Below are 24,699 nucleotides of genomic sequence, written 5' to 3' on the forward strand. Positions count from 1 at the left end.
TCTGCATGAAAACAAGCGCTCACTCTTCCTGCTCAACAAATCGTGATCTCAATTCTAAGCCAAAAAAATCGTGATTCTCATTTTATGCAAAATCGTGCAGCCCTACAATGAAATATACAAATTTACAGGTTACCTTCGTGTAAACCACCTGCTCCTCATCTCCGCCTCTCTCACATTACCAAGAGCTTCATCCAAGCCTCCGTCTTCATCACCACCACCACCAGCATCTAGACTCCAGGGGGTCTTGCCTAAGTCATCACTAGGAATCTGTACAGCTGTGATGGGCCATTAAACTCTAGTTGCCAAATAGCTTAATTCAATCATGACTCGTGTTCAATCCACCCTAATGATCTTTTCTTATTAAACTTAAAGCTAACTGAAGTGAAATCAACAATATATGATTAGTTTCACCAACTAGCATTTCTGGTGCCAACATTTCATCAGCTAGTCAACTAGTCACACATTTCACTAGTCCCTTGTGGGGACTATATTCCTGGCTTTACTTAAATTGACAAATTTGTCCATCTTTTGTACTAGTATGAAATCACCTTAAGTCAAAGACAGACAGCTGTCAGCCACAAATGTCTAGTGGCGGGGACGAGATATGGCCAGAGAAGAAGCAGCTTCCCTGCTGATACTGTTACAGCTGAACCCCAAAATAAACACAGAAATGCAGGGTTTAAAACACACTTCATTTCATAGTTATTCAGTTTCAAACAGACTGTCAAATTTTCATCAGTAAAGAACAACATTATGAAATGTTTGGCCACAAAATATAAACTAAGGCTCTTCAGGTTTGTTTTCCTGATGCATTATTGAACAAAGTACATGAAACGATAGTTATTTTTGATAAAATTTGTAATTTTAAGACTATTTTTATTATTTTTTTATTTTTTAATCACAAAATAAAATACAAGAGTCCAAAATATATATAACTGAGTCAGAAATACTAAAATGAAGTATAAATATATTAAAACTATAGTTAGGTAAATTACTAACTAAATATACTGGTACCATCCATGCTCTTATTCAATGGCAACGAAACAAGTTGTATGAATCATATCAACAGTATTTGTACTATATTTTATTTTTACGTTTTTATTCTTTTCCACTATGATCTCAAAATTGTAATGCAGATTTATGATGTGTGAAAAACTCTGAAGTTATTTTATGCTATTTGCATTTCTTCTACAAATATTCCACATTTAAATGACAAAAAATAATTTAGCAGTTTTTAAAGGGAGCAAGTTAAAGCAAGTCTTCAATTATGCTTCTGATTTCAGCTTTATTTAAAAAAAAATAATCTTGGCTATGGTTGAGTTTAATGTTTTCAGAATGTACTTTACAAAAATGTAAATGTATTTTTTAACATACAATATATGTATTAATTTTACTGGTGTGACCTGGTTGAAATCAAACTGGGCTATAGACACTACAGTACAGCATAACCCCCTTACCTCACTCTAAGACTGCAGACTTACTTTCCTAATGTACTTAAAAGTAAAGTGGGAGGTACAGCTTCAGCTTCCAGACCCCTCTTCTGTTGAACCAGTTCCCAGGTTGGATTCAGGAGAGAGAGACACCTACTCTACTTTTAAGATTAGGCTTAAAACGTTCCTTTTTGATAAAAGTTAGGGCTGGATCAAATTACTCTCGATCCTCCCTTAGTTACGCTGCAGTAGGTCTAGGCTACTGGGGACTCCAACTGATGCATTGTTTCTTTTTCACTCACTATGTATTTATACACCACTCTGTATTTAATCATTAGTTATTATTAATCTCTGGTTCTCTTTCACAGTGTGTCTCGTCTTGTCTTCCTCCCCTCATCCCAACCAGCCGCAGCATATGGTCGCCCCTGCCTAAGTTCTGCCGGAGGTTTCTTGCTGTTAAAAGGGAGTTTTTCCCTTCCCATTCTCTCCAAAGTGATTGCTTTAAGGGGGTCAAACAATTGTTGGGTTTTTTTGTTTTCTTTGTGTCTAAGGGAATGGGGTTTTGGGGGCTAACAGGAAGAGAGAAACTGCATAGAGGATGCAAGACTACAGCTCTGCTTGGTCCCAACTCTACATAGTTATGCATCACACAAACAGCAGGTGCTGCTCTCTCAAACCCATTATTTTCAGTGGCTTTCACAGTACAACAAAGAATGACTGGACCTTGTGGTAACTTAAAATGGGCCTTGGGGTGTTGATGAAGCAGCTAAGTATGATTAACTCAGTTGCATCCGCACTTTATATAGCGATATAGCATTGTCCACATAACTGTTTGCATTTGTTAAAACAGGCCCAAGAAAAATCCTGGTGCCAAAAAAGTCCACCAGAGGATTAAATGACTACAGGCCTGTCGTGCTAACATCTGTGGCTGTGAAGTCCTTTGAAAGACTTGTGTTAAGCCACCAGAAGGACATTGCACTGGAAGTTCACCTAGCTTCCACCTGTCAGTGGATCACCAGACCATTAGCACCAGCCTCATCCAGAGATGTGTTCTCTCCACTGCTCTTCTCTCTCTAGACAAATGAGTGCACCTCAGGAGAACCATATGTGAAACTCCTATAGTTTATCAAGGACACCAATGTCATTGGTCTGATCCAGAAATATGATGTGTCAGCATACAGACAGGAAGTGGATCCCCGCAATCTGAAGTGGTCCTCACATATAGACTCTGTCTGAAAGAAGGCCCAGCAGATGTTGAACTTCCTGCAGCTACTCAGGAAGTTCAACTTGCCACTGAAGCTGCTGGTCATGTTCTACACTATCATCATCCAATCTGTCCTATGCATGTCAATCACTGTCTGGTTCAGCTCAGCCACAAAGCAGGACAGGGCCAGACTGGAAAGGACAATCATGTCTGCAGAGAGGATCATTGGTGCTTATGTTCCCTCCATCCAGGACCTGTACAGGTCCAGGGCTAGGAGATGGGCAGAAAACAGCGCTACAGGATGTCATTTACTAAAACATTTGCTTTGACCACAGTTTAGGTAAAAAAAAAAAAGATAACACCCCCCCCAAAAAAGACAAAAACAAAAAAAACATCTGCAAACGTACAAATAGCAGCTGTTGATATAGCCGGTGTGAAACACCTCCAAACGGCTGGTGTTTGCTAGTTTTGCTGAACAAAAGAGAACAGCTTTGATTGAACTGATGGATTGTGTCATTGTCACCAATATGCGATCCAGTTTTTTAAATCAGTATCAGATCAGTATTTGGTTCAAATACTTGACTGGCACATGGCTAATATGATTAAGTGTGGGGTAACTTACTTAACAGATCTCTGTGCATTTTCCTGTTGTTTCTGGATATTTAAAAAACAAAAATTAAATTGAAGCTTGATGAAATGAAATTTTAATGGCTGTTTTTTGTTTTGTTTTCCTTTGGAAGGCCAGCACCTCTTTGATGGTGACCAACATTTTTTGTCATATGCAAGAAAAACCCTGGCTCCATGTGGATTACATTTTGTAGGTTTGCTACAGCATGATCAATATAAAAAATATACCCAAAAAGACACAAATAAAAGTCAGATTTTCACATTAAAGGCCCAAAATTAAGGTGACTAAAATACTCTTGTCATTTTTTTAACCTTTGCAAAGCCTGTCTGACAACACTGTAGCCTGACTCACAAAACGGGGAGCAATGATTGATTATGACATACCGGTTTCAACAGTCAACCCTCTTCTGCTAAGGTAAACAGTCAACTGAGTAAGTCAAATGTTGTTAAAAAAAAGAAAAACAAAAAACACAAGCATAACACACAATAAAAGTCTCCACTTACAACGTCCATGGCAACTATTTAATGACTTCCTACTGACACAAACCTGTTTGCTGAAGTTACAAATCACTAAGCCAACTGCCGTCTCTCGGGACAATACAATTGACATTTAGTGTGTCAAAGTCAAGCTGTGGTGCAAAAACCACAGACTGGAACAGAATGACAGACTTATGCACTTATTCCAGTCTTATTCACTTTAGATAACTTTCCTTAAGTTTTTAGTCATATTAAGGGTTTGCTTTTATCCTCTCAATTTTCTCACTCATTGTATAGGTGTAAACACAAGGACAAAGGGGTCATTACTCCTCTGCGTCTTTTCTTATTTCATCTGTTGCACCCTATACTGAAATAATTTACAAGTGATTTTTAAGATGTCCCCCTTGAACTGAATCTTTTCATACTCAAGAGACACTGTGGTAGTCCAACCGCCCTTTCTGCCAGTCAAAGGTTAGCGTGAGTTCAAGAAGGTTGCGTCACAACCAAAAAGACATTCCAGTCACATACACACACAAAAAAAACCCTTCACATTTTGACCGCTGGGCAAACACTCACCCACCCATCACCCCCAAAATATTCAAAGCCATTTAATCCCTGGAGAAGGAGGCAAAAGAGAGTAGAAAGGAAAGAAAAGCAGCATAAAAGGGCATACTTTAAATTCAGACCTACTGTGCAGTTGAGGCTGGCAGCGTTCCCACATGCTCCTGACACACTCAATCCAAGTACAACTCCCTCCTCCCTCTCAGTTCTCAGCCCCTCCTCCCACTGAACCCTCCCCTTCCGCTCACAGCAAAGGCCGCCTGACTTCCTGTCTACCTCTGACCCTCAGTTATCCCCCGCCCTCATCTGGCAGGCCTCCAAACAGACAAGACAATCAGAGCGGATGAAGCAGACAGAATGCTTCGTAGAGTGAGCAACCAAGACAGAAAGTGAAAGACAGACAGAAGAAGAAATGCACACATACAAAGCTCTGCGTGTCACACTGGAGCAGGTTATTAGACAAAGTGGAAAGTGTGTGAATAAGACAGGCTATCACCATGTGGGCACAGGTTTCTCCAAGTACAAGTGTGTGTGTGTGGCACATGTCGGTTGTGGGGTGACAAACGGGGTGACGCATGGTGTCATGTTTCAGTACTGATTATGGCATTGCTTGCCCAGTTTGGGTGGCTAGAAGTTACATAAACCCCAGAGAGGTCAGGAAGTACTCAAGCTAGCCTGTCACAGAAACAGCAATCCTTTTTACAAGCATGCATATTCAAAGTTGATGACTGGAAATACAACTCAGAGGAAAAGGCTGGGCAGAGAGGGGAAAGCAGCAATACACCAGCGATATAGAAAGACAGCGGGGATGTACCTGCTCAGTATCACTGCTGGGGGCCCCCCCAAATGACTACAGCCACCCGGGCAATCAGTGTTCATCAGTCTCACTTCTCTTTTCTATTCAGCATGAAAGCCGTAGCCTCTAGTGTTATGAAAATTACAAACAGTAGAGTGTAGTAGCATGCCAAAGAAAAAATGACAAAGCCATTCATTAACACAACAAAGCTAGCACTCCACACATCCAGGTGCCAAAACAATGACAAATAGGGCCTTATATTTGCCACAACAGAATAAAATGAACTGAAGCTGAAATAACATCACATGGTAAAAACATGACTCCATAAGAAAGAGAGGCTTAATGGCAAAAGTAGTTGTCTTATTTCTTTTTTTATAAACTTGCAGCATCAAAATCCCAGTCCCAATCAAACGTGTAAGACCAAAATATGCAATGTAATGTCATATCGGCCTTATGGACTGTCAGTGAGCTGAGTGCCCAGAAATATTTTGGTTTTGAATGGAAATGGGTCCTCAACACCAAAAGGCAATACATTCAGTATTCAGCCTTTTGTTTGGCAAATATCTGTTTGGCAAATATCTTTCAGTTTGAGTACACTAGGAACAGAAGTTTCAAATAAATGAATTTTCGTTTTTTCCACCCAAATTTAAGCCAGCACACTGGACTGCTCTGAGACGTCTGAAATTAGTCAAGTACAACATTCAACCACTAAAACAATTTCTTCTTTTTGGGTATGCAAGTGAATAACAGTAATTTGGCATCTTAATAAAAAAATAATACTGTGCTTCACTTTTTCCTGCTTTTATATAAAACAGTCCATTTTAAAATAATGGATAGCAACAATATGTATTAAAACATTAAATTTTGATAAATAGCATTTTGTTAAAAGAGCTTGCACACATACTGGTGAATTAACCACTACAGAAACATAGAAATTTCGTATTTAAGGAATTTGCCAATCTTCTCAGAAGTGGATGCCCAAGTCTCAATGTTTTATCCAGTTTTCTTTCTGATTTAAAATCAGAAAGAAATACTTTTTTCAATTACTAGTTACTTTTTAGTTTTACTAACTAAAGCACACAAGGTTCACATATTCACATAGTGCTTTTTATACAAGCATTTCCTATTACACATATTTACTCCTATGTCTGCATCAAATATGCTGCTTGCAGCCTGTATTACATATATTTACCTTCTTAATATTTTTCTAATATCACAGAATCATCATATCTTCCTTTATAAAATTGGCCGCTCTGCTAATATACACCTATAATGTAGAGCTGTCCTTGTTTGTGACTGGTCATATGCTGCCAACTCTACACCTTTCATGTGAACGTGTTTGTAGTTGCATTTGGAAACCTTAGGTTGACTTTTCAAGTTGATAACCACCTTCTTAAGGCCAGATAATGGAAAGATATCCTGGGTAGGCTGAACTTGTTTTGTAGTATAAGCCTTGGCTGACCAACACACACAATGAAGCATTTTCAAGTAAAGTTAAAAAGCTCTAGCTGAGCTTGCTAACTAGTTTAGTCGATAGCTGATTTAAAAACAGGGCTAGACAACATATTGATATTCTTAAAAGAAGAAAAAAAAAGGGGGGGGGTGAAGATAATCATATAACTTATATATCTAAGGAGATATCAATGTTGAGATTTTAAAAATCATCTGTCCTTCACAACTAGAATCTCAAAATTCTGAGGACACAGCTGCCCTGTTTCTTTGTACAGTGATAAATAAAGTTAGAAGAAAAAAAAGCAAAAACAAGAGCATGTCCTCGGGGTTGGAAAGGCCACAGTGAATTCAAACCTAGGACCTTCTTGCTGTGAGATGACACGCACCATTGCACCACCTATATAACCAACAATTAATTTTCAATTTGTAGCTCTAAAGGATTACCATACCCTTAAGTCTTTCCTGCAAAAAAGCCTAAGTCAATATGACTTGCAAAAAATAAACAAAGTGATGTGTGTGTGTATTTAGCAGACTTTCATTTTGCTTTACTGGGTACACTGCCAACATAGACCAAACATTCAACAACCTATGACACTGGATAAATGTCATTATTTCAAACATGCCTTTATCAAATCAATTCAAATTTCAGTGGCCAGTGTGACTGCATGGTGGATGAATATAAAATGAGTATTCATTGCAGTCTTCTCTTTGTATTACTCAATACAATTTCCTGACAGCACTAGGGATGTCAGAAGACCGATCCTTACAACACAATTTAATATCAAAATCCTGAAAACGTGAAGGTACTTCTTTTTTTTTTGGCATTGTAAGCAGTGTACTGACTGAGGTGGCTACTCTTCCAGAACTGCAGGGGGAGGCACATGGCTACAAGTATTCTAGTCTAGCCTTACCTATTGAAGAAGAAAGAAGCAAAGGCAAAACTAGAAATGGCACAACATATGAAAAATAGTGAGTAGTGTAGTGGTCACAATAGCTCTGTTCTGAATCACTGATGACAAGGGAAGATTCAGCTATAGAAGCACTTTGTGTTTAGAGTAGGGTGGGTTGAGTTGGTGGACCAAGACATTGATTTAATTGATTCACAAAAGCCAATATCCAAACGATGCTCTTTCAGTTTTTGAACAAAGGGACGAAATACTTCCAATTTAGTGAAGACAAGCCTCCAGATTTCTTCAAAGTTTCAATTCACGGTAACGACATCCACAGTATTACCTCTCTAATTTTATCCTGAAATGCTTGTTACTATTTTGTTTAAGACAGCTGAGACTGATATTCTGAAACCAGCTTTACTCCATATACTAAAATATTTTTCAATGGCTAAAATTAAATGCCTATGCTAACATAATATAACTAACAGTAGTAGGCCAGAACAGCACAGTAAGGTGGTGGTTAGTAGGGCTGGGTATCGTCACTGATTTCTAGAATCGATTCGATTCCGGTTCACAAGGTCCCGAATCGATTCGATCCACGATTCGATTCAATTCGATTTGATTTGAATCTGAGAAATTTTGCCTCAGACGTTCAGAAATATCATAATTCAGATCAGTACATTCACATATTTTTGTATCTATAAAAAGGAAGCTGACACTCGCAAGACTTTATCAAAGGTGTAAGCATCACAGCAGATGCCTTTGTGTCAAAGTAACTGAGGATAAAACACAGAAAAACACGAAGGTGATTTTCCTGGCCTGGGATTTTATAAAATTATTCTGCAGTCGATCAAAAACGAAAGAAAACCATTAATCAACATATGAACATTACCTCTGAAGTTACAGAGGTTTTATTAGAGACACGGCTAAGCGTTTTGCATAATTTTAAAAAGGTTAAATTTGTTCAGAAGCCTATTGAACGGCAGAACTTAGGTTTTCTTTTCAGAAGTAAGTAAAAGGAAAGAAAAAAACAGCGGTTGACAGCGCTGTAAACAACAGTAGACTTGTGTGTAACAAGCAAGCGAATAATACAGAAAACAGATTTTTAGACGGGAAACTGTTCTTGAAGTATACTGAGAGAGAGAGCTGTGCATGAAGTGTGATTTTTATCGTGGTGAAAGCAAAACAGCAAAAGTCTGAGTGAATTCAAGACAATGTTTATGTGAAGTGTAGTTTGGATCGTCTTTTGTTGATGGTTCGGTCAATATTGTTTGGAGAGAGATAAAACTAACAGCTTCAGAATCAGCGCAAAAAGGGCGTAAACCCAAAGCGTGGACCCGCTGAAACATCAGAATCAGTGAGCTGTTGGCTTTCAGCCCCGACCGTGTCCGTGCCGTCGGGTGAGAAAGGCGACATCTCACTGCTTCTGATCCGTCGGCGGATCTACGCTTTGCGTTTACATCTTTGTGCAGAATCCGTGTACCTGCTCTCATTTACTGTTTTAGCTGTTTGGTGGTTGTTGAAATTTTATGAGGTTTAACCTGAAATTCTGGCTTTTCGGGCGAAATAAATTTATATTACAAAATCGATTCAGGATTCTAATGAATCGATATCACGTTATCCAAGCCAGAATCGATTTTAATCGATAAATCGATTATCAAAACCCACCCCTAGTGGTTAGCACTGCTGCCTCACAGCGTAAAGGACCACACAGTTTGCATGTTCTCCCCTGTGCTTGTATGGGTTCTCTCAGGGTTCCTCTGACAGTCCAAAGACATGCAATTAGTTGGGTTAAGTTAATTGCGGATAGGTCTGACTATGAGTGTGAATGGTTCTCTGTTTCTCTGTGTACAACCTGACCAGGGTGTACTCTGCCTCTCACCCTATGGTAGCTGAGATAGGCTTCAGCCACCCCCAAGCAAACAAAGGACTTTGTGTTTAAGTACAACTGAATTTGGCATTGTGAATCATTTAGTTCTATTGGTATTGGTACCAACTACTAAATTTCTAGTACTGTAAAATCCCCAGTCATCACTAGCTCTAGTTTCATTATTGCTTTTACTACTGGATCAAGATGCTGAGAATTAGAGATGAACCCTCAGAATTTTCCCATGCCTAAAAAAATAAATAATAATGTAGTATGATCTAATTGATTATTTACTCAAATTTGCAACTTAGTGTAGAGATGAAATGACCAGAAGAAAGGTACTTTTTAGTTTACTCATGTTTAAGGAACAAACTAAACAATTACCAAATGACCAAAGAAATGGGAATCATGAGAATCAGCCCACTAGCATGGAATACATGTTGCCAAATTGATTCATGGAAATAAAGCAAGAGTTCTACACATATCTAGTAGTAGCTGAAATACTGCTGTGGTATAATTTTCTGTCACTGTGACAAAATGTGGTACTATTGCTTTTGGAATAGCAGGAACTATTCCAATGTTGTCTTGAGTACATCTGGCAACCGTTTATGTTTGAGGACTGATTTTTGTCAACACTACAGTGGTGCAAAACCAAGTCCAGAAACTTAACAGGTATGTAGCAAAAACCAAAATGGGTGTGGTTCAACCTTTGCTTATGTAATAATGCAGAAATTGCTACCAGGTAGGGTGTACCCAGCCTCTTGCCCTATGACAGCTGGGATCATGGGCTGCCCTTCCACTAAGCGAAAGAGGATAACCAAAGCTATCTCACTGATTTAATGTCAGTATGCTGACAGACATGATATTTGATTTGGTTCCATTGCAAGTAGGTCTCTTGTTTATTTTAAAATTTATTTCAACTGAACTTTGACATTTTCTAAATATTTAATTATGTAAAAGTTCAGAATATTGAAACCTGTGATAAGTCTTAAATCTTAACCCTGGCAAGTCATTACATCTGTAGCTGACCATTACAAACATTGGAAATCCTAATTAGCCACATTCACTGTGGGGGAGTGAAGAGTGGGCCGCTATCCCCTGATGCCTTGCCTGTTCAGCAAACACACTATCAGCAGGCTCTTCACACATCAGTGCACATGAATAGCACAGTCAGCCTGTAAGCATCAACACAGGGCTGGATGTTGACACAGACAGGGAGAGGCTTGTTCATATGGCTGTGGTTCATGGCCCCATTTCAATCAAGGACCTTTGCAGATGAGCAAATGGCCTGTGTGGATGAGCTCTGGTTTAGGCGCAGCACCAGTTTTGTTATCACCTGCTGAATGCTGGGGTATAGATGAGCTACTCAAAACACAAGTTTTGTTTTGGCTCTGGGGCATATATTTGCTTTTAAAATTGGGGAGACATAATGGACCTGCTGCTAGTAAGAGGTCCCTGTTTACAGAGATTTAAATGAGTCACTCAAACACATACTGTAAAATTTTAGAAATATAAGTGTTTACTACACTAGGGTAAGTTCAGATACAGACAAAGGTGAGGTTGGTACAATATTGCCAAACAACACTTCTGTACGGTTAGTGGTTATGAGATGTTTTGTCAGTAGAGGGCCATAGGAAACACAAGTGCTTTTATGGTTTTAAAAAAGTGCCTATATATAAAGCGTGCCTTAAAAAAATAATTTTCATTGTTTTAGTAACAAAAATTCTGAAATCTAACACAAATGTTCTCAAAAGAGAACACAAAAATATGTTTCTATCTACATATGCACATAAAGTGTGCAGAGCATGATGAAAGGTCTGTGACTTTAGCTGGTGGTCATGTGTCACTCATGGGCGATGGTAGTGCATGGATGCTGCTAAGTTACAAGCCATCTGAGGTCCAGGAACCGCCTGAAGCCTGTTACAGCCAGCTAATGCATTCACCCAACCTCCCCCTCCGCTTCTCTTCTCTCTGTCATGCTCTTCCTCTCTGTCTCTTTCCCTCCCTTTCTTTCCTAAGCTCTCCTTTTTCCATGAGCTGCTGCCCTCTCCATCTCTCAAACCCCCTCCCCCGCTCTGAAGTGCTAACCACTCTCCTTCACCGTGCTCTTTTCCTACCGCTCACTCTCTCACACGTGCACACGCACTCACGCACAGACACACACAGAAACTGTGGCAGCTACCACAACAGCGTGCAACCTCCCCCACACTCCAGCGAGGCAGTGTGCAAGTGCTTCTGGCTTGCCCTGACCCACATCTTGATATAGCCCTAAGTATGCTTACAGCTAAGTCCTGAAGACTCTCCTGCCACTCTTAGCCTAATCAGGCCTGAGCTGCTGTCAGTGCACTGCCCAGACAGACAGGCCAGGTTGGACTGACCATTATCATTTTCAGATAGCTTTCAGACTGCCCAAGATACACCTTCCCCTTTCCACTGCTGATTGCAGGTTTTCTACTAGGCAAGCACATGTTCTACCTGAGATAGCTAAGCATTATATGAGTGGCCGAATTCTGTGCCATAATATGGAAAGAAGAAAATATTTCTCCATTATTAAAGAAAAAAAATATTTAAAATTGTGAAATTCAACGCATCACTGTTTCATTTCATTCAGCTTATTCATTTTCATTCTTGTCACTGACTATAACTTAGAAATGGGTGTTAAGTATGAGGTGTATGGTTATATATAAAGATCAGTGCAGTGCCTTTAAACAAATGCTTTAGGAACAAAAAGGATGAAATGTGTTACCTTATCTTCACTGTACTCAATGGGTGATGGTTTCCTGTACTCAATTCCCATCTCCTGAGTAGTATCAGTCCAGCCACAGTTAGATTTGTCCTCTTGCTTAAAAACATGCTCAAGCTGGGGCAGTAGGTCAGGCAGGAGGTCAGGAGGCTCCAGGCCATCCAAGTCTTCATCATGAGCTGCTGATGGTAAAAGGCTGTCTCCCAAAGCTTGGTATCCATTAGTGTTGATAACCCTACAACTCTGAGGCTGCTCAGAAGGCAGGTGGGTGGTGATGTTGGGGTAGGGTCGCATAGATTCACCAAACAGCTCAGATGACTTGCAGTTTCCCTGGGTTTCTCTGGAGCAACGTATAGCACGGAAAGGACATTCCTCTGCCTGGCTAATTGGGGTCCTAGTGTGGTGCTGACTCAAATGTGCAGTGGATGAAAACTGGCATGGTGTCCCTGTAAGTTCGGGTATTGTAGAAGTGAGTGGTGCAGTGGTGTTGCTGGGCCTAGACACCGAGGCTGAGGACAAAGATTGCTCATTGAGACTGGGTAATTCTGGCTCCCCAGGATAAGTAGGGTACTGAGTTGGTTGATAAGCTCTGGCAGAACTGACAGAGCATGTGGGCAGGGAATGAACCATAGATGATGAGTGCATGGGAAAGGACAGGTTAGATTCTTCCAGTCCTGTTCCAGGGAAAGCTTGACATTCCCTGACCAACTGGTAGTTACCTTGCTGTGGCTGTGTTTGCAAGCAAGTTGCAGTCATAGAAGCATTCTGACTTTCCAAATAATGCTTACTTGGAAGAGCTCTTGAGTGGAACTGCTGCTCTCTCACAGTTAGTTGGCGCTGAACCTGCTGCTGAGTGTGGTGAATTTGCTGTTGGCTGCTGGACTGGCCTCCCTGGTGAAACGGGAAATTGTGATGCTGCTGCTGCAGGGACACAGTCTGTGTGTTAATTTGTTGGTGCTGGTTTAACAGCTGTTGCTGATGACTTTGCTGTTGTTGCAGCTGCTGCTGTCGCATTCTGTGCTGCTGCTCCTCTTGCTGATAACAGGGATGGTGCTGTGTTTGATGTCTGCCATGAAGTTGCTGGCTTTGTAGTTGTTGCTGTTGATGACAAAGCTGCTGTTGAGGTAAGGCCTGGTACATGTTCCCATTCTGGTCTTGGTTACCCCACATCGGACTGCCACTGTTACAGAAGAGCCCATTGGATTGAGGAACTTGACTCATGGGAGCATTATGGTATGAGCCATGTTGCTCTGTAATCATGCCTTCACTTATGCCCTGAGAACCAGAAAATGCCTGAGCCACATTGGCCTTAATGTCAATGTAATGACCCATTGACTGGCTGTAACTAGGCATAGCTTGTTGGGTAGAAGCTGGTGGCATCATGTCTTGATGCTTCCCAGGGCCAAGAGGCTCCACTTGGAGCGGTTCAAAGTCAGCAGTAAGATTTAGCTCATCCACGAGTGATGGTGCTGAAGCGAAGCCATCGTCATCCAGCCCTTCCAAACCTCCACCAAAGAGGCTAGGGTCATTAAAGAAGTCCATGGTGGAGGCTGGAGGATGACTGGAACCTCTGGAACACCAATGGATCCAAACTGGTCCCCAAATGCCTCTCTTTAGAGCTACAGCATGCCGACTATATAGTTTTCATGCCCTAAAATGAAGAGAAAAAAATATAAATTATAATACTTATATCAGATGATAAAGTTTCAGCTGGTAATCTATGGCCTACATCAGATTTCATTTGGTAAAAAAAAAAAACTTATTAGCATAATCAACCTTTAAACACATGCACAAATAATTTCCAGTTAAAAGATGACACAACAGTTTATCAAGTATATTTTTGTCCACCATATTGAACTTTGTCATCCACTTCATCATCAATGATGCATTCTTTGAGAGCAGTAAAACTGCATGACTCTATCAATCTGACATATAAAAGCACTTATCCAAGTGAAGGCTATGTCATGGTTCTGGAGAAACTTGGTACTGTCAGTTATCTGTCAGCATTGCCTTTCATGTGTGCAGCAAAGCAGCTGGTGCAAACCAACCGCCAGCCACCAGCAGGTGCCTCTTCCTGTACCCCCACCCTTTTCAAATACACACATACGCACAAATGCGCCTCAACCCCCTACCTTCACAACCAATGAAGCTGCCTGCCCTGCTACTGCAGAATGTGTGGGAGGTGCAGACAGCTGATAGAATTTCAACAGCTAAGGACAGAGGCAAAGGAGGCCCTTTAAGCATGCGCATGTGCGTGTTCTGCAACCACAGACCAGCGGAAGATGACAGAAGCCTACCGAGGTCAGTTATTATGCTGACTTAACATGCACACAGGCACACAAATGAACACAGACATTTGTCCCATATTTTTGTCTGGCATCTTTTTCTTTATCACAGCATATATTTAAAATAATAGCCATGCTAGTAAATGGTTTAACATAACATTCTACCAGCATAAAAAAAATTATGGTGCTCTCAACTACTGACTGTGTGATTTGTTATCAGAGACACCAGCCTAATATGGATAATATTATACAAAAAACAACAACAACAGAGCAATGTGCACAAGCTAATAAACTAAAAAATGATTCCTAAAAAAGATAAAGTCATAAGTTTGATTTTTCTTGTTTAACTGGCAGTTACCCAGCTGCTGCTGCAGTTTTGTGATGGCTATAAGAAAAGCCCACCTAAAAAATCCTTTTGACTAAGTGATTCTAACAGCCAACTTCTCTGTATGCAAGTTAAGTTCACCTTAAGGTGAACCAGCATAGGTGGCCTGCTTGGCCCATAGCAACAGAAATGTCTACATGAACTCTCAGAGTTAAACAGTTCCACTTGCTACATTACGAGTTTTATAGTGACTTTATAACGTTACTAACATCAAACCTGAGAAATGTGTAATCTAATATATTAACAAAGAATTCATAACATTCTCACCACCTCATGCCACTGCTTTGCATTTTGAAAGCAATATTTAAATCTTAAATTAAACATACAGAGAAAGGAAATCTACTTTACTGTACTATCACTACATTTCCTTTTAAGACTCATTGTCATGCACATTACCACTCTCCCCACTAACCACCAGGTCCCTGCAAAAGTCAATTCACACAGGCATGAAGCAATTCCTGTTTTCACATTGGGCTGTTCTTCAAGCTCAAGACTCTCTCCAGTGCTTTCTCTAGTGATCATTATGTTTATTGGGAAATCATGTGACTGCCATGTAATTACTTGTCAGTTTTAAGTTTCTGTAGATCCCTATCTATATGCAGGTTCCCTATAGCTAAACCAAGCAACTGCTAACCTTCAAACGCCACCCATCTGGCTCCGAGGCATAGACCAGTCCCCTCTCCCCTCTGATGCTTTCCAGCTGTTTCCTTCATAATTGTGACGTTGTGAGCACCATCCAGGCACGTGCAACTCATGCCTAATATCAACATGAACTGTGTTTATAAACTGCTCCTGAAATTTGGGAAGATGTCCGTGTAAAACTAACAAAATTGAAACAATATCAATTTAACTGAAAGTTGAAGCAAAAGCTAAGCGCGTATACGAACGCTTTTCAGTCCACTTTTAGGAAACTTCCAAGGTTGTTATTGGTAAAGTGTCTCAGTTGGCGACATGGCTATACCTCTGTGGTGTTTTCAAAGCCCTTAAGCGACCATGTTTAAGCAAGACACCGAGCTCACCTCTTGAGTTAATATCATCCTCTTCATCTTCCCTCAGAAATGGCTACAGCCTCTGCGAGCGCGGTGGTTGATAAGCCGACGAGGCGGCAATGTGTTGCGCTACTTTAAGCGCAACTGCTCGGCGAGCGGAAAGAAAATGAACGCACGTGGAACATTTGAGTTTTAGATATAAAACTGTTTGTCGAGGTGCGCACGTGCACTCGAACCGTATAACCTAAGGATTCAAAAGGTGTCGTGACGCTGCTCACAGAAGAAGATAGGGAGGGGGAGGGGGCCGGAGATGGATGGAGAGGTCGTCAATGATTGTGACCGTGATAACAGCCAACTACTTTATCCTCGCCTGACTTTCGTTTTCATTTCAAATAACCTGTCGAAGTATTGGCACTGTTAAGTACATCGGCGTCCACATTCAAGTGCCATGCTGCTTTGAGCCCGGCTGGTCGCTGTCAGTTCAGGACCACCATGACCAAGAAGAACCCACCAAGGAGTACTTTGGAGACACGCGCATTTACATGTAGGCGTCAAACTCTGAAAAAGTACGATGATATTTGCTGCTTTCGATGCGAATTCAAAGAAAACAAACAAGTTTTTGGCTCCTGAACACCCTTGCTTCTACAGGGAAGATACACAGCCAGCTAGGCGGTGTGTCATCAGACAGCTGAGGCGACCCTCATTGACTCACTGTCCGAAATTTGACAGCTACTTGACTGTATGAAACAGAAGCCCACAAGTCCAAACGCGTCTCAGAAAAGTCAACGTAATTAGCGCAGTTTCTTACCTGAAAGAACCACAAAGCGCAGCTCCAGACGCCAATGAAGACAGAGTGGTATTAGCGAAGTTGTTACTGTGTTGTTAGTTGTACTCCTGCTGGCGACCACGGCACAGCGGCTCTGCTGCCGCTGCTGACGTGACTGTGATAACGCTGCATTTGCATATTAGTAACCCTCTCTGTGATTGGACCGCTGACAATTTGCCAAAATCACTAATTTCCATGTTAAATTAAAAACCGGTTCACCAACTGTGACTACTTTGAGGACGGTGGCGCCAGGGCGTTGCTGATTAAATCATGTCATCGTTTGTAAAGTTGCTGTGTTGACAGAGTGCATAAGATGGCCGCGTCTAAACCGGAGCCAATCCGGAGAGGTTTTATATTCGCACATGTACCCTAGTCTGTCCTCAGTGCGAACGTGACATGAGCCGGAGATGCTTTCAGCTGTGGGTACATAACGCCATCTGTTGCCAGAGGGAAATACTTCACTAAAATAAGTAACTTCAAATTTGAACGTAGTTTTCTTTGATAGAATCATTTCTAGTATAACAGAAATCGCCACTTTTTATCAGTAACTGTATTGAGTAATTACGTTTGAAATACGTTTCTTGTAGTCAGGTTTTCATTAGTTCAAAACAAACACTTGAAAAAAATACATAAACATACATAGCTTTTAAAAATCCTTTTATTGATTTCAAAGAATACCGTTTCAATTTCAAACCTAAGCAGTCAAGAACAAATGGTTCACGCATCAACACATCTGAACTTCTGAAGAGCCCAAATGGCATCATGTAAATTACAATTATTGTTACAACTTTCCCTCTTACAGCAGCTCAAACAACTTTGGCCAACACACCTGCTGTGCTCATTTCTTTATTGAATTTATACTGATTTTAAATCTATTTTCCTACAGTATTTCCAAATACAGCAATCAAGCCAAATTCCTCTGCTTGAAGACTTCAAGTTTGAACTGACACTGGCCTGTAACTAAAGAATATGAAGCACCCCAGTTTATTACCATCATATTTTGCTGTTCAGAGTGTCCTAAATAACTAAACTTTATCAAAATAAAGGCGTTTGTCTTCCAGACTTCTGTAATTCTAGAGTAACGTCATTTATTTGGGAGTAATTTACAATTATCTACAAAAAAAAAAAAAAAAAAGGGACATTCTCTTACAGAGCACCAATGCAGATGTCTCTTAAACCTCAGCATAGAATCCATTATTTACACATCAAACCTTTAATAACCAATGATATATATAAAACATTCAAAATTATTTCAAATCTGGCAAAATACATAAGCTTACTTACTTAGAATCTTATTTAAAACCATATTTGCCAACTCTGCTTTACATAAATATTAGGAGCAAAGTAAGTCAACCGTTTACACAGTGGAAATAAAAAAATAACTCATTGTCCAATAAAACACAAATATAAAGCAAATGTCAACCTAACTTGGTAATAGAGGAGGATGTGACAGGGTTTTTTTCACCGACACAGCTGTGATTAAACATTCCGAGTCTTACAAATAAACAGTCCTGAGCCAAATTGAACAAGTGGTATTGATCATGCAATCCACTGTACTTACAATAAGAATGAAAATAATTTCACTCACATCTTCCACAGCCTTTTGCAGCTGTATGTCATAACATAACTAAATATGTGACTGGATAAGAAAACGAAAATGAGAATGTACTTTGATTGCATCTTACCCTAAAGGATGTTGACGCATCCATTTGTCATTGTTGATTTAAATATGATACAAACTTGGTTTCCTTTTTTCTAAAACTCTTTGAGGCCTAAAAAAGCTTTTAAAGCCAAGCAATAAATGTGAAGAGCTAATATAAAGTTGCCAACTACCAAGGTTCCACTTTCACACAGATGGCTGATGCAAGCCTGTGGCATGGAATCTGATGCTTCTGACTCCCTCTAGTGGCCACTATCTTGACATTGCAGGTTCAGCTCTGGGGAGGATTGTCTTCTTTGCTGAAGGGCTGTGTCGAGCCAGGCTTTACCCAAGACAAACCCGATGCCTGAGATGCCTTGTGGTGATCCTCAGGTCGTCTCTAGGGCAACAATAACAAATTAAAAGCTGCATAACAAGAATCACCAGATAAAATATACAGATTAAACTCTCTCCTGCTTCGAAAGTGCAAAGTTTTAATTTAGCAAAACTTACCTTGTATGTGAACATCCTCTCTTTTGCTTCTTCATGTACAGCTGGGTTCCATGGGGAAAAACTGAAACCAATGGATCAAAGTGGAGAATTGAACATAAGATAATTTTTCCCTCTTTAGAGTTTTAACAAACACACACACTTTTTTCCTTATTGTGGTCAGCACTAGAATGTGAAATGGACAGTTGACCAACCTTATTGCGTAGGGATCATCGATCTTTGGCTGATCAAAAAGATGACTGTTGCATAGTTTCACACTATCTACCACTTTGCTTTTGAACAACTGCACATCCTTCTCGTAGCTGGGGAAAAAAAAAAAAGCCAGTGTCAAACTTATTTAGCTAGAAACATCACTTTGCATAGAGTGCTAAAAGACCAGTTTCTTAGTCGAGATTTTAATTATGTTTTTCTATAAATGACTAACAAGATTTTTTTTCAACATTTTCAGAGGAAAAATAAAATATACACACACAACAAGTTCCATTAAGGGGAAAAAAGGCAAAAACCAAGAATGTTAAACTCACAGTACAGCAGCCTCTGGGTTGAGTGGTTCTGTGGTGTTAATCTTGTAAAAAACTGTACGTGCATACATCAGGACTTGCCAGATGTGGTTGTGATTCCGTCTACACACACACACACACACACACACACACACACACGTGGATGAAGTCAGTAAATGTTTGATTTATTTTAATTCAGTTACATATCGTATATAGAGAGCCAAAATAAAATAAAATAAAATAAAAAATTACTGTCGCCCCAAGGTGCTTTATATTGCAGCATAAAGCCCATATTACTTTATGAATTAGTTGGTGTCACTAAGATGATTCCAGTGCAGCAGAGAGAAATACTAAGTTTGTTGAAGAAAACTTGCTAGCAAGCAGGTAATTTGTAAGTTAACTCTGCTTCAGGAACAGATGAGTTTTCCTCTGTTAACAAACAGAGCTGTTAGCTATACCTGCATCATGGAGGAGTGCCAAGATGCCTTTAAATGCAAAACTTGTACTACAGTCCATGCCATTGTCAGTCCTTGCTGAATAGCATAATAAACTTGTTTTTACTGCCTTGTGCGTAGTTCAGTTTTTGATAACGTCGAGAAGCACAGCTAGTCATGGCATATAGTTTTTGGATTTGTGTTACTTTTCAGAATCACGTTTCCTGGTGCATATCTCTCTCTCTCTCATATTTTACACCTGTTCAACTGTATGTTACAGCAAATATCTCAGGCAATCGCATGACAGTAAATCAGTCAGGCATGTAAACCTGGTGACGTGCTGAATTTCAAACCAAACATAAGAATGGGAAAGAAAAGTGATTTAAATGACTTTGAATGATTGGGTGGTAGCATGGGTGTGGGCACCAGACTAGTCTGTTTGTTTAAGAAAATGCTGATCTACTGGGTTTAAAACACAGTCTAAAAATAGAAAACATCAGCAAGTGGCAGTTCTCTGCTGAAAATGCCTTGTAGGCACCAGAAGCCAGAGGCGGCCAGTTTCCTTCCAGGTGATAGAAAAGTAACAGTTACTCAAATAAGCATTTGTTACAACCAAGGTATGCAAAAGAGCACCTCTGTTGAACCTTGAAGCCTACAGCAGCAGCCCACACTGAGCTTGGTGATTCATTTAGTTGCTCAAGTTTTTCCAACCTCCCCCCAATTTCTTCCACTTCAAAATATAATTCGAGAAAAGTAACAAAGCAAAGTACATAAGCAGAAAAATGATAAACCTACCTCCATTTGGTAAAAGCTCTTCTGACATCAAGCTCTCCAGACACAGGGTCAACAAGTGGATGGAAGACTGGTATGTCAAATACTAATTTCTGAAACAAATTGTTTGCACCATTTTTTCTTAAACCATATTTTATGACAGTTTATGTATACATCATTTATGCTGCTACTTCTTATTTATAATGACATACATCTTGCATTTTCCAATGTTTACTCTTTTTAGCTAAATCATGCAATCTCACTTTTTGGTAAGGGGCAAAATATCAAACAAGAACATTTTTTTAATACTTACAGGACACTCCCCATCTGGATAATTGTCTGGAATATACACAGTGAATTTGAAGACACCATCCTGGTACAAGCCATGTCTGATGAATATGACACCAAACCACACTAGACAGTGAGAGATGCCATTTTAGAATCACTTATCACTTTTTTTGTCTTTCCCCTGATATATAAAAAGTGATTAATTGCATGAACTTTTAAAAGTGGAATCCTTACTTAGTGCAGACTTGTAGGATGGCTGGACATAAATTCCAGGGAGCTTCTGCTTTATCACTAATGTGCTGCAGGTCACAAGAAAAATCAGAAGGGAAACCAAATAAAAACAATTTAAATGATACTGTGAAACTAGTTTAATACAAAATGTATACAGTGGGTATTTTAAAAACAAGGGCTACCAGCATAATGGAGCATGCCAAGAAATTAACAACAAACTGAAATTTAAATTCTGATACTGGACCAATACGTACAACTCAGCCAGCAGAGAGTACTCCAAGTAAAAAGGGCCATAAGAGGCATGCGTGCCATTGGCAGACTGGATTGGGGTACCCATTGGGGAAGGCTTGGTAATAGGGGCTGCATTCTTAGGAATCGGCGGAAGCTGCTTTCTGCCGAAGGGCATCCGGGCTGGACTGGCCCTCTGCTCCCCATGCCCGCTTTGTTCCTCGTTGTCAGATCTCTGCTGTTCAGGATTGAAAACATGACAGGGATCTTAACACATCAAACATTAAAGCCCATGCTATGTGGGAGGGGAAAAAAATCAGAAGGAACCCCCTCAGTCAAATTTAGATAGTGTATATAAATGCTCAAACGGTAGACCTAAGGAGTAATCCGATGGCACAGGGTAGTGACCATGTGCTGTGAGTGACCTCTCAAGTTACACTGCCCATCTGGTTTGTAGCTCGTCAGGGAGCCATGTCTAGACAAGAGCAAGCGTTTTCATGCCTAGCTGTAACGCCATCTTACTGATGACGCAAGGATGATAGGAGGAGTTGCGGTAAAGTGTCACAGTGCACTCTGAACACAAAACAGAAGAATGCTGTTTTGAATGGCAGGATACATCAGGAAGCCATAAGAAACAGTGCAAGAAATGCTTGCAATAAATATTGCACTTAAAAAAAATCACTTAAAAAAAACCAACAAAAAAAAAACCCAACAACAACAACGACAACAACAACAACAAAAAAAAAAAACAACCCTTGACTGTAGAATGTGTTAAAATGTACCTTCAATGAGACAAACAAGGTCACTCACACCGTTTTCGTCCCTCCTAAATCCCCTCCCCACCACTGTGGGTGCTGGTGGAAATTTAGTCAAGCAGTAGCAAACTTCACCAAACACCACAACACAGAAAGAGTGGAGACTTTGTTATAATGTAGTTTTAAATCATATGGTTATAGTTAAACTTCACACAATATAAGCATATTTCCCCCAAAATGAGTGGAAAAACCACACCCTTAGGTCGAGTATGAAAGTTTTCCAGTTTAACAAGATTTGTTAACAAGATTAACAATATGAATCCAAGTGGGAACAGGTGCGGGAATCAAGGCTGAGAAAAGACAAAGCTATACATTTTCTCAGTTTGATGTTTGTCCCCTCAAATGTTAAATTATTAGGACTATCGAAATAAAGTTTTGGCAGACAAGTACAGGTTTTATTTTATTATTATTATTTTTAATCTTAGGAAGTGCAATCAGCAGAAATACAACCTTTGTAACCCATAGTAAGCTCTACTATACTCCAGGTTTAATAGGCAGTCAAAACATTTTATATGTGAAGATTTTAGTTAAAACAAACAAAACTTACTGCACTGTTAAGTCATCAAAAATCTCCTTTGCAAAGCTCATGACTATCATGTGCAGCACATTTTAGAGAGAGGTTTCCACAGGCTTGTACATATCTGAAAGGCACCTAAGGGCAAGCTTCTGGACACTAAAGTGTTGTATCAATATCAAGTTTGCCATTTTTTCCACAAAAAATACCGAATGGGAATGGCAATGTTTACAGTATGTTTACAGCTTAAAACAAACAAGCAAGCAAACAAAAAACCTCCACAACGTTTACCTTACGACTTGTATTGGTAGACATGCTCCAGAAGGGGTTTAAGTTCATCACTCGTTCAGAGGTTCAGACTGATGTCCCTCTTTTTATGAAGGTCCCACGACAAGTAGTCTCTGGGCCATTCGCTGCCTTGGTGGAAACAGGAAATAAATGCTATAGTTGAAGTCAAACACACACAACCTAAACACGTATCTCAAAAAATAAAAAAATAAAAACAATAATACTAATCAAGCATCCCATGCAAATTTAGCTAGCATAGCTACTTGCAACCACAAAGTTAACACTAGGACGGGTTGTTTCGGCTAGCTTAGCTTCGTGCTAACCTAGCTGTTTCATTGAAGACGTTTTAAAGCTTGTGTGTCTAACGTTGTTTGTCGGAGCCGTAACAAATTTTAAACTAATGTTCTGATTTTAACCAAATGTATTGTTAAAGTCTCGTTATTTCTGGTACAAGCATGAGCTATCGTGTCATTCACCACAATCTGAGATTACAGTGCTACGTTAGCAAATGTTATGGACCAGGGTGTTGCAGCTGAACGTAACATATTTCTACTTGACAGCTGGAAATTTGGCAACATAAACTGTCAAAGCATACGACGAGTTAATTTTACCAGATTTACACAGTCTCATTTGTTTTACTTCACTTACCTAATGTCAGCTTTAGGTTTAAGGTTACATTTGACGTTGCTAACAAAACCAGTCTTTAACTGTGGATCTTGCACTTAAGAGAGCTTATTAATTAAACTCACCGTATTTGCTTGAACTGTATAAACGTCCCTTTAAATATTAATAAATGTTAAGGCGTGTCCCACCTTAATTTTCGAAGGAAAGTGCACAGCTGCTCACCATTCCTTTGGTTACCATTCCAGCTAGCTGGCTAACGTAGGTTAGCTAAATAATTTGACAAACACAGAAACCGGAGATCAATCTAACAAATGAAGGGCGTTTTGCTGCTGTACAACGCGTCCTTATTGGTTCATAAGGAAACAAATCTTAGCAGGTGATTTGCTGGTGACTTCGTCACGTGATAGACAGCGTGCCCTTTAACACACAGGCCTCGAATTCAATGGGGGACTTGGATGTTTGAAATAATAATAATAATAAATAAATCCACAAATAAATAAATCTAAAAAAATAAAAAATCTAGAGAATAATGACATCCGAAAACCCCCCAGAAGAGAGCAGTTCCACCAGCACAAATATTACAGTCTTCTATTTATGGTGACTTGAATTCAAAAAAGACAAATACTGCAATGTGAAGAAAATGTTTGATGTTTAAAGTTTAATTTAAACATTTGCGAATAATACACCTTAAAAGTCATTGTCTGTAATGTGGATGATAATTTATGTGATAATTTCTGTACTCTAAGTAAAAAAATAAAATAATAATCATTCATATATATACATACATCAACACACATATATATATACATACACTATATACACATACTATATACACTAAATATATACCACATATATATACAATATATATACACATACATATACACATACATATATACACATACATATATCACACATACATATATACACATACATATATAACAATACATATATATATATATATATATAAAAAATATATATATATATATACACCATATTTTATATCATATATATATATATACATCATATATATATATATATACACACACATATATATATATATATATATATAATATATATATATATACTACATCACTATATATATATATATATATATATATATATATATATATATATATATATAACCCATATTAAAATATTTTACAGTGATTATCTATTATATTATATATATATATATATATATCACACTAATATACATATATATATATACACCCAATATATATCATATTGTATACAAATATATATTATATAATACTATATATATATTATATATTTATATATATATATATATATATATATATACTGCA

The 24,699-nt window shown here is 39.1% G+C and overlaps 2 protein-coding genes and 1 long non-coding RNA gene across 15 annotated transcripts in view; 1 reads left to right on the top strand and 2 right to left on the bottom strand.

Annotated features, from left to right (window-relative positions):
* LOC121814116 overlaps window positions 1–3,028 on the top strand; it is a 12,764-nt gene extending 9,736 nt beyond the window's left edge. The window contains exon 2 of the long non-coding RNA XR_006054094.1: window positions 1,799–3,028. This is a non-coding gene — a long non-coding RNA (uncharacterized LOC121814116). The remainder of the gene's footprint in view (window positions 1–1,798) is intronic.
* chd9 (chromodomain helicase DNA binding protein 9) overlaps window positions 1–16,803 on the bottom strand; it is a 70,036-nt gene extending 53,233 nt beyond the window's left edge. For 2 of the 6 annotated variants that reach the window (XM_005912964.3, XM_005912962.3), the window contains exons 1-2: window positions 16,515–16,803; window positions 12,051–13,698 (exon numbers count right to left, since the gene is read on the bottom strand). In XM_005912964.3, coding sequence (XP_005913026.1) covers window positions 12,051–13,589 — 1,539 coding nt within the window. In that variant the 5' untranslated portion in view covers window positions 13,590–13,698; window positions 16,515–16,803. Of the gene's footprint in view, window positions 1–4,411; window positions 5,933–12,050; window positions 13,699–15,736; window positions 16,478–16,514 lie in introns of those variants that run through there. The other 4 variants (XM_005912963.3, XM_042218428.1, XM_005912967.3 and 1 more) reach the window with 4 other exon arrangements.
* Window positions 16,804–17,172: 369 nt separating this feature from the next.
* LOC102289832 (akt interacting protein) lies at window positions 17,173–23,687 on the bottom strand. Of its 8 annotated transcripts, none has more exons than XM_005912956.3 (10): window positions 23,563–23,687; window positions 22,754–22,879; window positions 21,160–21,371; window positions 20,909–20,973; window positions 20,700–20,800; window positions 20,411–20,499; window positions 19,206–19,304; window positions 18,876–18,983; window positions 18,685–18,745; window positions 17,173–18,571 (listed from the first exon to the last, which is right to left on the bottom strand). In XM_005912956.3, the coding sequence occupies exons 2-10, from the start codon at window positions 22,799–22,801 to the stop codon at window positions 18,464–18,466; spliced, it is 891 nt and encodes a 296-aa protein (XP_005913018.1). In that variant the 5' UTR covers window positions 22,802–22,879; window positions 23,563–23,687; the 3' UTR covers window positions 17,173–18,463. The 8 variants fall into 8 exon arrangements, with proteins under 8 accessions (XP_005913018.1, XP_005913023.1, XP_005913017.1 ...); XM_005912961.3 differs by having other exon boundaries at window positions 21,160–21,368; window positions 22,754–22,875; window positions 23,500–23,677; XM_005912955.3 differs by having other exon boundaries at window positions 22,754–22,875; window positions 23,500–23,677.
* Between the last annotated feature and the right edge of the window lie 1,012 nt (window positions 23,688–24,699).

The sequence above is a fragment of the Haplochromis burtoni genome, unplaced genomic scaffold (assembly GCF_018398535.1).
Source record: "Haplochromis burtoni strain Fernald_Lab_line unplaced genomic scaffold, NCSU_Asbu1 Contig_2, whole genome shotgun sequence".
Taxonomy (NCBI): Eukaryota; Metazoa; Chordata; class Actinopteri; order Cichliformes; family Cichlidae; genus Haplochromis; species Haplochromis burtoni.

Coding starts and splice junctions, on each gene's coding strand:
- LOC102289832 (XM_005912956.3), bottom strand. CDS start 22,801: ATGAACTTAAACCCCTTCTGGAGCATGTCTACCAATACAAGTCGTAAG. Junction 21,372..22,753: donor CTACCAATACAAGTCGTAAG/GTAAACGTTGTG, acceptor AATCCTGAACAG/CAGAGATCTGACAACGAGGA. Junction 18,984..19,205: donor AACCCAGAGGCTGCTGTACT/GTGAGTTTAACA, acceptor TTTTTTCCCCAG/CTACGAGAAGGATGTGCAGT.